This window comes from Desmodus rotundus, chromosome 5 (assembly GCF_022682495.2).
Source record: "Desmodus rotundus isolate HL8 chromosome 5, HLdesRot8A.1, whole genome shotgun sequence".
NCBI classification, from domain to species: domain Eukaryota; kingdom Metazoa; phylum Chordata; class Mammalia; order Chiroptera; family Phyllostomidae; genus Desmodus; species Desmodus rotundus.
Genome location: NC_071391.1, coordinates 154,216,431 through 154,229,025, shown reverse-complemented (window position 1 = coordinate 154,229,025; position 12,595 = coordinate 154,216,431). Strand labels below are relative to the sequence as shown.

The window sequence follows — 12,595 nt, the reverse complement described above, 5'->3', positions numbered from 1 at the left end:
TTTAAATGATGACATTAATCCATAATGCAGCTCATCTCATTTATTTATCGTTGCTAGAAATCTGGAACTTAAAAGTCCATTGTGTATTTATACATGTTGAAATTTGAGCTCACAGTGGGATAGCCAAATGGAAATACTTGTTTAGCAGTTGGAAACTTAGATACCAAATTATTGGGATAAGAAAGATTGTATTTATCCTTCATAGAGGAAATCTTAGAATGAAAATCAGATCTTGTCATTCCTCTGTTCTTACCCCTCCGAAGATTGCCTAATTCACTCAGAGTAAGGCTGCAGCCCTTAGAGTGGTTTCCAAAGCCTACATGATATAGCCTATTACTGTCTCTCAGATCCCATCTCCTACTCCCTCGCTCCCCTGTTCCAGCCACACTGATCCTTTTCATGTTTTCAAAAAGCGGAGTTATGCTCCCGCCTTAGGCCTTGCGGCTGTTTTCCCCCTGCCAGGAACCCTCCTCTTCCTGGTACCATTTCCTCTTCCTCACCTCCTTCAAGTCTGCTCACAGTCTCACCTGCCCAGTGAGGCCTTTCCAAACTACCTACTTGAAATTGCTGCCCCTCCCCTTTCGCACACCTAAGCCTCTATTGTTGCCTTATTTTTCTCCATAGCACCGATCACCTTCTAATATACTCTTTATTTTATTTATTTTCTCTCTCCCTCACAATAGAATGTAGCTCTATGAGGACAGTGATTTTTATAAACATGATTCACAACTGTATCCCCAGTACCTAGAATAGAGACTAGCATACAGTGTAAGCTCAATAAATATTTGTTGCTAAATTGAGGTACCTACATTGAGACAAATTTTAAGTTTTCTGACTAATATTTACCTTTACTGGGAACATGAAATATTACTAAGGATTTTGTTTTTAAAGTCTTTCCTTTGGGTTGAAACTAAAATTAATATGTATAATCTATATGTGTGTATATAGGTATATGTACTATGTAACAATATATAAATCATACCTATAGTATATAGTTTATATGTTTATTTATGTTTATAACATATATATATACTCGATTGCACGGATGTTTGGTGATTCATTCACCAAACTCTATAACAGACAACACAATAGATAAGAGCTGATGAAAACTTTGTATATTATGTTAAGGAAGTTGAATGTTGTCCTGTGGCCAGCGAGGATTTAGTGAAGGGTTTGAAGCAAGAGAGTGACATGATCAGACTTAATTTTTGATAGCCTATTCTGGTGGCCCAGGTAGGCCGTCTGGGAAGCTATTTGAGTAGCCTAGCAAGAGATGATGAGAGGAGAATGAGGAAGGGGTGGATTTTAGAAATATGTAGAAAATAAAAATTGACAAATCTTGATGTTTGCAACCAAAAAGACATATTTCTGATGTCTCCATGTTAGAAGTGCAATTCATGAAAATTTCCAACTCATAGGATTACAATCTTGTAGTTTTTTTTTTTTTTTTTTTACTCTTTTCTTTTACTCCTGATTTCTAATTAGTGTCCTTGTCCTGCCAGTTCTTCCTTAACGGGAGATCTCGGATTGTCCCCTCCTTCAGTCTCATATACTGTTAGGGCTCTAGTTCGGAACCAAACCTCATTCTAGATTAACATGGAACCTTTCATCTTGTTTCTCAATTCTAGTTGCTCATACTTCTGATCTATCCTATAAACCGCAGCAAAGCCATTCGCGCTCAAATGTCGCTTCCCTGTGGTAGAAGCTACTGGACCCCCCTACTGGAGCATGCTGGTTAAAAGCATGGGCTTTGAGGTCAGAAAGGCATTGTTTAAGTCCTGGCTTAACCACAGCTTGTCTGTTTGGGGCAGGTTTAGCGCTGGGGCAAAAGGATTTCCTCAGACATGCTTCTTAAAGCCATGTGAGACATTCTTACGGATCTCAGAATTCTTTATAATAAACTTTGTAAGCGCAGCTGTCAATATACAGTGCTGTGGTTGTTTAATAATTTTTAATCTAAGGAGAAGTTTAAGGTTTTTTTCCATTTAACAAGACTTTTCTTTCACAAGGATAGATGGAGTGAAAGAGAATGGATAAAATGTTGTTTGTCGTTAATAAAATCCAAGAAGTAGTAATGAATATAAGGTTGGGAATAGGATTCTGGGATAGGATTTCACCAGAGATTCTACAGAGAATAGTGGTTGATAGGGACAGATCAGTGGGGATTTCTAAGTGCAGTCACTAACTGGCACAGCGTGTGAGAGAGAGAGATCTGGCTGGCAAACTAGGAGAATTGGCTTTGTGTCCTCTGGCATCTGTACCAAGATCTTACCATAGCTAAACATTTGCCTAACTATATAAACACAAGGTTAGGAGTTTAGAATTCCAAGTTGGTAAGTACCAAATCTAGTTCATTGCTTTAATTTTGATCGTATATGTATTATTTATTTTTCTATCAATGTAAAATCTCAAACCTTATGAATAAAAGTTGTTTTAAATCCTTTTTCAAGTGGAGTCTAAAATAAATAAATATAAAAAATAATTTCTCTAACTCCCACTTACACATTTAGTTTTTACATTTACATAAGAAAGTGTGGGGGGAAAAATCTCAGTATCTCTTTCATTATTCTAACAATATTTTCATCCTGATTGATCTGTATGATTTCACAAAGAATTGTTAATTTCATTTTAAAGATACAGAAAAGAAAGTGTAGCAACACTGAAGAGCTGATGCCCCTCTGCTTTTATCTAGACGGAGATGCCTCTGTGTTGGCCGTAGTGACCTGTTTGTTGAGAGATTGCGATGTTTAGTATTTTCTAACAGAAGGGAGCTTCGTCCTCCCCTATGGCTTTCATCAGGATAGGTTTCTTATTGTTGTCATTTCTTTTTAGGTGTGAAGTTTTTCAACATGAGTGGCCTTGGGGACAGTTCATCTGACCCTGCTAACCCAGACTCACACAAGAGAAAAGGATCGCCATGTGACACACTGGCATCAAGGTAGGAACACTCTTTTCTTAGTCTGTTCCTGGCAGAGCTGCTTTATCATTTTCGTTGCCACTTTAGAGCTTTTGTTTCTTCTGCTCCAAGTTTACTGGCTGCCTTTGAGTCCTGCACACTCACCTTGTTCTCTTGCTTCCCCAGCTCCCTTACCGTGCTCCTCTCCCAGTGCAGCCTGCTCCCCCTAGATTTCCTGTAGGCCACACAGAGACCTTCCGCAGATGCCCCTTAGTCATTGCTTCCTTAAAGGGAACCTCCTCTTCATAACTGTCATGTCAAATACCTATCACTCATGTATCTGCCTCACACGTATTTTTATAGCTCTGATCCATAATTTCAGCTTTCCCTAGTTTGTGTGATTATTTCATGAATCCCTGGCTTCTCCACTGTAAACTGAGCTGCCATTTGTTAGGGACCTTGTCTGTACTTGCTCACCACTTTATCCCTAGTGCCTAACACAGTGTGTGGCTTGTATATAGTAAGGATGCAGTCAGTATTTGTCATTAGTGAGTAAATCCGTTTTACATCTTCAACTGCTGTCTTAGAGCATTGTGGTATTAGTGGAACTAAGAAATATATCAAGATTTTAAAGGATGTAGAATTAAATGTTTGTATGTTTTAAAGAATATGATCACCTTAAATAGGCTAAAAGAGAATTATTGCTCAGGAGACTCTAACAAATGCCAGATAGAGAAGGAACCTTAATCAGATCAAAAGAGTAGCTTGCCCTTTGAGGGAAGAGTGGGGATTTTATTCTATTTATCTTCTGGGATCTAAAGCAAGGTTTCTTAACCTGCGTACTGTTTGACACTGTCAGTCAGGTAAGTCTTTATTGTGGGGCCTAGTCTGTATGTGTAGGGTGTTTATCAGAATCCGTGGCTTCCGCGTAATGTCAGTAGCGTATTTATATCAGTTATGATAACCAAAATGTCCTATCAGTTGCAATTACCAACAATGTCTCCAAACATTGTCGAATGTCTCCTGGGGCCGGGGAGAGCAATACGGCCCCAGTTGATGATCACTGACCTAGACAATAAAGCAGCAGAAGACTCTCGTCATTGGACGACATGTTTGTTTCTCATGGGGGGAGAAGAAGAGGGTGTTAACAGGAGAGTGCCAGGGTCCCAGGCTGGAGAAAGAAGAGTGACTGTTTCTCTTGCAGTCCAGACTGTCATAGAGAGCTGGCCACCTGAGTGTTCATAGTCATAGGTAAGTGTCCAGATGCTAGGAGGAATGTGGGTGTCCAGATGCAGTCCAGATTTGGGGGATCAAAGTTAGTGTTTTTATCTAGGTCTGTATTCAAAGTCAGTCCTTCTTAAAGGAGAACTTAAGAATAAGTAAATATAATTAATGTATTTTACATTTAATTTTTTATTTTGGGACATTTTAAAAATCTGTAGAAGGATAGAGACCAGAAAAAAGTATATACCCACCACATAGAAGTGGTAATATTTTGCTGTTTTGTTAGCATTTTGTTATTGTTTTATATTTATATAGTCTTATTTAAATCAAAGGAATAAAGCTATTAATGAATAAATTGATTTATCTACAATTAATTCCCCGATCTGTTTTTAATAATTATGTATATATAATTATCTGTGAATAATATAGAATGTTTATTAAATTTACATACTGTATAGCACTGTATATGTATTTTTCTTCAGTATAGTTTTCTCAGCATGGATCTGGAAAAGTAAATGTACATAGATTTATTTAGTCCTACTACCTTTTAATTTTGTGTTACACAAATACACCACATTTGAAAAATCCATATCCCTACAGATAGACATTTCCTATCAATACACAACCTTCGTGTCACAAATTTTTGCTCTCACAGCCAACACTGCAGTGAACATCTTCATACACCCCTCGTGTCTTATACGTAAGAGTTTCTTTAGGACCTGTGCACATTTTTATGTTAACTGAGGTCATTAATTACCACATGTTCTTCAAATGCCAACATTGCAAGTTCCTTTTTTCTCACATCCTTACCTACACTGTTCTCTCCTCACTTGAGTTTTTTGCCAGTCTGATGGTGTGGACTTATAATTTTAAATACACTTCCTGATGATTAGATAAGTTGATCGTAATTTTTATTTTTATTGCTCATTATGTCTTCCCCTTCTGTGAATTTCCTGGTGGTGTCTTTTGCCCATATTCTTGCTGGTTCTTTGTCCTTTTCCTTTTTATTTGTAAGAGTTATTTTTGATTTTCTAGTTAGTTCTGTTTTTTGCTTATATTTGATGAAAATAACTTCTCTCAGTCTGTTTAACTCTGTGATGTCTGTTGCCTTAGAACCTTAGATTTTCATGTGTCAAGCTTTTTGGTGTCTTGTCTAAGAAATGTTTCATCTACTTAAGGCCTTACATGTATTTCTATGCATTTTCTTCTAACACACATTTAGAGTTTGAATTAATCTGGAATTTATTTTTGTGTATGCTATGATGCAGGCACCTCATTTTATTTCCTTTCCCATGAGAACATTAGTGTTTGCGACCCTCCCCTTTCCTTGCTTTTTGTGCTGCTGCCTTTGTTGCAGACCAAGTTCCTGCAGAGGCAGGGGTCTGCTTCCCAACCGTCTTAAGTCGGTCACCTGGATATGGAGCCGCAGGGCAAGTCACTCTTGATAGTTTTCAGGATTGTTTTCCCTTCTCAAGTTTCCCGTGGAAAAAAATCCTACCAGGATTTTGGATTAGAATTTCATTTACTTTTATAGATGAAATTAGGGATAATTGACATTTTTATTTTCTAGACTCTAGATTATAGTGTATTCTTATTTATGAATAATAATAAAGGCTTTTCATTTACTCAGGTCTTCACTGTTCTTCAGTAATAGTTTATAATTTTCCCCACGAATGTCTAGCCCATCTTTAGTTAGCTGTAGTCCAGGGTACCATGGAATTTTTACTGCTTTTAGGAAGTTAGTCTATTGCATTTTTAGTGTATTGCAATTTAGTCTAATGATTTGGGAGTATTGCTCTCCTATCCACGCATTGTTTTAAACTTTCTTATTTGTTTTAATAAGAAAGTGTAGATCCTCTTTGATTTTTGTGTGTTTATAATTGCATCACAAATATCAAAATTTATATACTTTTTCTCTTCTTAAACGTCTTACAGATATCTTTGCACATCTGCTTTCAAAATATTTGCAAATATTAGCTTTTTCAGGTTTATAAGTGTGGGCTTCAGTTTTTAAAAAGTGATATTTTTGCTGATGGGCACTTAGGTTGCTTCCAGTACTTGGCTATTGTAAATTGTGCTGCTATGAACATTGGGGTGCACAGGTTCTTTTGGATTGGTGTTGCAGGGTTCTTAGGGTATAATCCCAGCAGCGGAATTGCTGGGTCAAAGGGCAGTTCCATTTTTAGTTTTCTGAGGAAATTCCATATTGTTTTCCACAGTGGCCTCACCAGTCTGCATTCCCACCAACAGTGCACTAGGGTTCCCTTTTCTCCGCATCCTCGCCAACATTTGTTTGTGGATTTATTTATGTTGGCCACTCTGACTAGTGTGAGATGGTACCTCATTGTGGTTTTAATTTGCATCTCTCTGATGGCTAGTGATGCTGAGCATCTTTTCATATGTCTCTGGGCCCTGTGTATGTCTTCCTTGGAGAAGTGTCTGTTCAAGTCCTTTGCCCATTTTTTAATTGGGTTGTTTGTCTTCCTTGGGTGGAGTCGTGTGAGTTCTTTATATATTTTGGAGATCAGGCCCCTGTCTGAGGTATCATTAGCAAATATGTTTTCCCATACTGTTGGTTCTCTTTGTAATTTGGTGCTGTTTTCTTTAGCCATGCAGAAGCTTTTTTATTTTGATGAGGTCCCATTTGTTTATTCTTTCCTCTATGTCCCTTGCTTTAGGGGATGTGTCTGTGAGGATGTTGCTGCGTGGAATGTCTGAGATTTTCCTGCCAATGTTTTCCTCAAGGACTTTTATGGTGTTACAACTTATATTTAAGTCTTTTATCCATCTTGAGTTTATTTTCGTGTATGGCATAAGTTGGTGATCGAGTTTCATTTTTTTGCATGTAGCTGTCCAGATCTCCCAACACCATTTGTTGAAGAGGCTATTTTTGCTCCATTTTATGCTTCTGCCTCCTTTGTCAAATATTAATTGACCATAGAGACTTGGGTTTATTTCTGGGCTCTCTGTTCTGTTCCATTGGTCTATGTGCCTGTTTTTATGCCAGTACCAGGCTGTTTTGATTACCGTGGCCTTGTAATACAGTTTGATATCAGGTATGGTGATCCCTCCTGCTTTGTTCTTCTTTCTCAAAATTGCTGAGGTGGGGGAGGGAGGTGGGTTCAGCTGGGGTGGGGTGGAGGGATGGGGAGAAAAGGCATACAACTGTAATTGAATAACAATAAAATTTTTTTAAAAAATGCAGCACCCAACGATTCAGGGAAAAAAAAGTGATATTTTTGATATGGTCAACTAAAAATTTGAGATTTTGAAACTGGTTAAGTTTGTGCATGAAACACCTTGAAGTAGTAGTTTGTGTTTAGGTTTGTTTTTTTTTTAAATTTTATTCTCTCTCCCTAAACAGACTGTGAACTTATTAATCATAAAGCACATATGTTAGACCTCAGGGTATTGTCAGCCCTGTGTACAATAGCCCTGGACAGGAGAGTTTCTCAGAGATTGTTTGCTGTCTTCTCCTTTCTTAACTGTTCCAGGAGAATGAGAATTAAAATGCTGATCTTAAGATGGTGTGTAGCTGTGCCTTATGCTTGTTTAACATTTCCAATTCAACTCAACAGCGCTTATTAAAAATGCCTACTTTTCAACCAGCGCCATGTGCTTGGTATTATAAGGATATAAGTGAAGTGTGAGACGTGTTTTCTGTCTTCAAGAAGTTTACCAATCTGGCCGTGCCGCTCATTCTTAAGCTCTTCTGGGCTCCCCCTTGCCCTGAAAATAAATAATCATAAAGTGATGAAATAGATAATATTGACTGAGCTAATAGTGTATGCCAGGAACTCTGCCAAGCATTTTACACACACACATACACTATGCATATGTGTATCATCTTCTTAATCCTCACAAAACCCTAGGAGGTAATTAATGTCATTATCCCTGTTTTACAAACAAGGAAACTGAAACTTAGAGAAGTTGTTAAGTGTCTTGTCCAGGGTTACATAGCTAGTAAATGACAGAGGAAGTTTGACCTGGGACCTTTAAGTCACATATCCTGCTCTTTATCAGGGTATAAAAGAGCCCTCGTGAGGCGGCCAGGACCTCTTGCCCTTTTTGTTTCTTATATCTAGGGTTCAGCCTTATTAAACCACTTATAGGTTCTTTAACTTGGTATTTTCACTCTCACTTCCCTTTCACTAGGTTTAGACATCTCATTTCTAGGTCTAGAAGCCATCTCTGTGCCTTTCTCTGGAATTGTAATCTTGTCACCATAGTGTGATAATGGCCCTTTTCCTTTTCTGTTTTCCAGCTAATGGGAGGCTAAGTCTAACTTACTCCTGGATCCCCAGGGTATATTATAGTACATAGTTATCTGGCACATAATAAGTATAGGGGCATCTGTTGAAAACACTGGTGAATTGAAGAAAGAGATACGTGAGAAGTTAAGTCATAGTAGCATTCACTAGCATGTGTGCAGTGCAAATGGAAATACAGTGGGTTAGTGGGAGGAGGAGTGTAGGTGGGCCAAAGTACTGAAGAAAGCCTTCTTTTCCATTGAGGCAGAATGTGTTTGTCATCTCCACCCTTTCTTCAGTCCTGACTTTATTTCAACATATCTACTCTCATTTTCTGTCCTTGCTTGTTAGTTACTTCATTTCGTGGTGACTTTCCTAGTCTCATTTTTAAGTCCTTTTATAGATACTTCACCATTTCATTACTTTTAGCTTCTTGCTTCCTGTCACCTCTCTGCCTGCTTATTTTGCCCATTCTGTCAATTTTCTTTTTCTTTTACTCTACAGTGGTATAAAATGAAGTGTCAAGCACTTCGGTTTTACACAAAAGTTAAAGTCAAAAATAGACTGGGGCCCCACCAAGAGAATCTGATTTACTTATGTTGAAGTTTAGACCCATAGATTTAAACACATCAGACAGTAGGCCGAATATACTAAATAACTCTAGTGTCAATTAGTTTCTCTATCATTAAAAGCACATGTGCTCCAAAACATTATCAGGTTGCACAGCTGGAGTTCTCTCTAAAGCCTGTCTGTGTATGTCAGAATACATGTCACTCATTTTCTTTATGCCTAGTTTTCAGTGCCTTGGTGTGAAATTTATCAAATCTTGCTACATGTATTAGCTGTGAAAGTTGTAAGAGTTTTACTCAGTTAAATGGTACTAATTCCTTAATAATATAAGATTAAAAAGATAAGGGCAGAATGTGTTATTGTTACAGTTTTAAAATTTGGTTTTGTTTTGGGATATGTACCATTTAGTAGTATTTTGTTTCATGTAGGTAAATACATTTGATTATTTGATTTGGTTCTTTTCAGCTTACTGCATTGTTATATAAATGCTGTCACTTTTGTAGTCTTTTTTTAATTAAGAAAAGTAAATGGTGTTTTAATTGTTGCCAGTTATGAGCTTTTTAGCAACTGATTTTCCCTCTTTTCACCTCTTTTCTCTACTACTTTTAAATGCAGCCAAATGATTTTGACTGATGTGTATAAAATAGTTACTTGTAACGAGTCTTTCTTATTATGTTAATTTGATCATAGAAAATTTCATTTCAAAGTAATACTTCATTGTCTTTGTATGTCTTGCATAAAGCAATTTGCCTGATGACTTGGCTAAGTAAGCCAGGGGTAAAGACTGGGAAAACAGAAATGAAACACTATTCATTCAATACATTTGAGTGAATGTAAAGTGCTGGCTGTTTATACTGTTATCCTTTGTTCTCATTATTTTGTTTTAAGATAGAATTTCATTTTATTATATTTATGAAAACTTATAAATAGATGATATTTTGTATTTTTTAAAACAAAGTTGTATGCTAAAGACATTGTTCTCTATACTTTGGTTTCTAATTATTAATTTATTACTCTTTTTATTTTACTTTTTGGATGGGTACTTTTTTCTTTTTGATGAAAGCCAACTGTAGTCTGTTCATTATAAGACTCAAGAGTTCATCAGATTTCTAATTATGACTTATTTGAACTCTTGTACAGTCTACCCTGCTTAACTTATAACAAAGTTATTTGAAAATTCAGATTTTCTATTTCAAGGAGTTATTGTTTAGAAGGTAAAATAACTCCAAATGCAAGTAGCATGTGTACTGTTAGCTTTCTTTTAATATCCGTGTTCTTTGGTTGTTAAAGTAGTCGGTGTATATTCATCCCGAGGAAATGCTTCCGTGACAGCAGTCATTGGCTTTATGTATTTCAGCCACAGTTGTTTCTGCACCTTGGTGTTTTGTAGTGTCTGTGTTTTAGATGTGAGTTAAAATTTTCTAAATCTGGTTCTGTATCTTGGATAAAAATAGGGCTCTCTCTAAATGTGTAAACATTAAATACTTGATCAGAGGAGGAAATGTAGTGGTAGAAATGTACACTGACTGAATTTTCTTTGTGAAACAGCACTGAAAAGAGACGCAGGGAACAAGAAAATAAGTACTTGGAAGAGCTAGCTGAGTTACTGTCTGCAAACATCAGTGACATTGACAGCTTGAGCGTAAAGCCAGACAAATGCAAGATTTTGAAGAAGACAGTCGATCAGATACAGCTAATGAAGAGAATGGAACAAGGTAAGGGGAACCGTGGCTTAGTGCTCTGTTATTAAAGACACTGTCAGTGTGTGATTTTATTTTTTTATTAAGAAATTACAGTGAACTTCATAATTTTATTGAACATTTTTGTTTAGATGCTCTGTATTTTAGAAAGTCAATCTGAGAGCCTTCTTGTTATAAGAAAACGGCTTACTAAGTTAACTTGAGAACTGGTTGCCTTGGGAGGGCTTGGGACCCAGGATCATAGGGCGTGGTGTCGGGAAGCACAGGCTGTGGGGTCGGGCCTGAGGCACTGCCTTAGCGGTGCAAGACAGCAGCTCCGTGGTGGAAAGTCCTTTTGTCTGAATAGTGAGCTTGTCTCTGGGCTCTGGGAAGACCCCGATGTATTTTTATGATCTGTATTTATACTATCCATATCCACATACTAGAGACCCCCATACCACAAAACCTCTGGACTGGCTAGCAGAGCAAAAGCAAAGCACTTGGGAGAAACACTCCCATACCTGGCCCCATGGGATTCCTGAAGAAACGGTGCCTCTGAGGGTGATTTTGTACTAAAAATGTATATAACGTATGAGAAAATAATATATGGTAAGGGTGCAAATAAACAGAAGGACTAGACCCAAAAGAATTTCAGATTAATAGAAGCAGTGTGAGAAGACTATAAACAAATTTATAAAATGATTAATTTAATTTTAAGATTTTAGAAGCTGGGAAATGGCTAGTTAGCACCCGTCTATTTAGCAGACAGGAGAAACTGGTGGTGTGAGCCTGCCAAGGGGAGAGCCAGTGAGAGGCATGCGGCCCCTTCCCCGCCTGGTCATTCTCAAAACCCTGACAGCCGGCTCACAGTCCCTCAACCTAAGGTGGGAAGATTCGTTTGGGGAAATTGAGTGGACAGACACATAAGGACAGACACATAAACACTGACAGTTGGGACCAATCCCACATGAAAAAATCAGCTCTCCGCCTTGCCCCCACTCTTCACACAGCTGCCAGTTAGCACTTTAGTTCCTCACTCTTTAACATGAATAAAACCCCAAATATTTGAGGAATGCCGGGAATATAAAAGAGAACAAATTAAAGCAAGCAAACAGAAAAAAGGTAACTCAGAGGAAGCAGAGATGACACAGGGAGCAGAAGAAAACTGAGAACAACCAAACAGCCCCTTTGAGACAAAAGGGAGATATTTCATCCATGAAACCAGAACAAGATGCTGTAAAATGAAACATTGAAAACAACAAATAAATAACCCAATTAAAAGTGGACAAATAGACATTGTTTCAAAGAAGACATATAGACGACCAATAGTAACTGAAAAACACGCTCAACTTCACTAGCCATCAGAGAAATGCAAATCAAAACCACAATGAGAGACTACTTTACACCCACAAAACAATCACATCTATGTAGTTTAAGTTTAAAAACATGCTCAGAAATGATCATGATCTCAGACCACTGGTTACTTCCGACAAAGCACAGAGGAGGGGTGGCGGCGGAGCTTTCACTCTTTGCAGCGTTGTGTTTATTTAAAGAGTAAAGACCTGAAGCAAATAATGATAATGTCTTTGAAAAATGGGAGGTGGCTCGATGAATGTCTGCTATGTCATTTTCTGTATTTTTGGAGTATTTAAAATATTTCATCTTTTAAAGTAAAAAAATGAATCTCTATACTCAGAATACCATATTTGGTTTTCGGTGAACTAACTCATCTGACAGATTGGAAACGTTTATTGAAGTAGGATGCTGCTTGAAGATGATGGATGGATTTTTCAACATCCCATCACACAAAAGAATTTCGAATCACTTTAATGGTTACAGTTTTGTCAATCAGATCATCACGACATGAATGTGAAAGGTTAGCTGTTCACAAAGGCTCACAGAACGAAACATCCTATCTTCACTTTCTCCTTAGTGGCAATTGATCAAATCGTAAAAGAAAAAGAAAAATGATAGAA

At 37.4% G+C, this 12,595-nt stretch overlaps 1 protein-coding gene across 4 annotated transcripts in view; it reads left to right on the top strand.

Annotated features, from left to right (window-relative positions):
* Positions 1-12,595, top strand: part of NCOA1 (nuclear receptor coactivator 1) — a 200,655-nt gene that overhangs the window by 116,050 nt on the left and 72,010 nt on the right. For all 4 annotated transcript variants that reach the window (XM_053924357.1, XM_053924356.1, XM_053924360.2 and 1 more), the window contains exons 4-5: positions 2,833-2,938; positions 10,489-10,655. In XM_053924357.1, coding sequence (XP_053780332.1) covers positions 2,850-2,938; positions 10,489-10,655 — 256 coding nt within the window. In that variant the 5' untranslated portion in view covers positions 2,833-2,849. The remainder of the gene's footprint in view (positions 1-2,832; positions 2,939-10,488; positions 10,656-12,595) is intronic.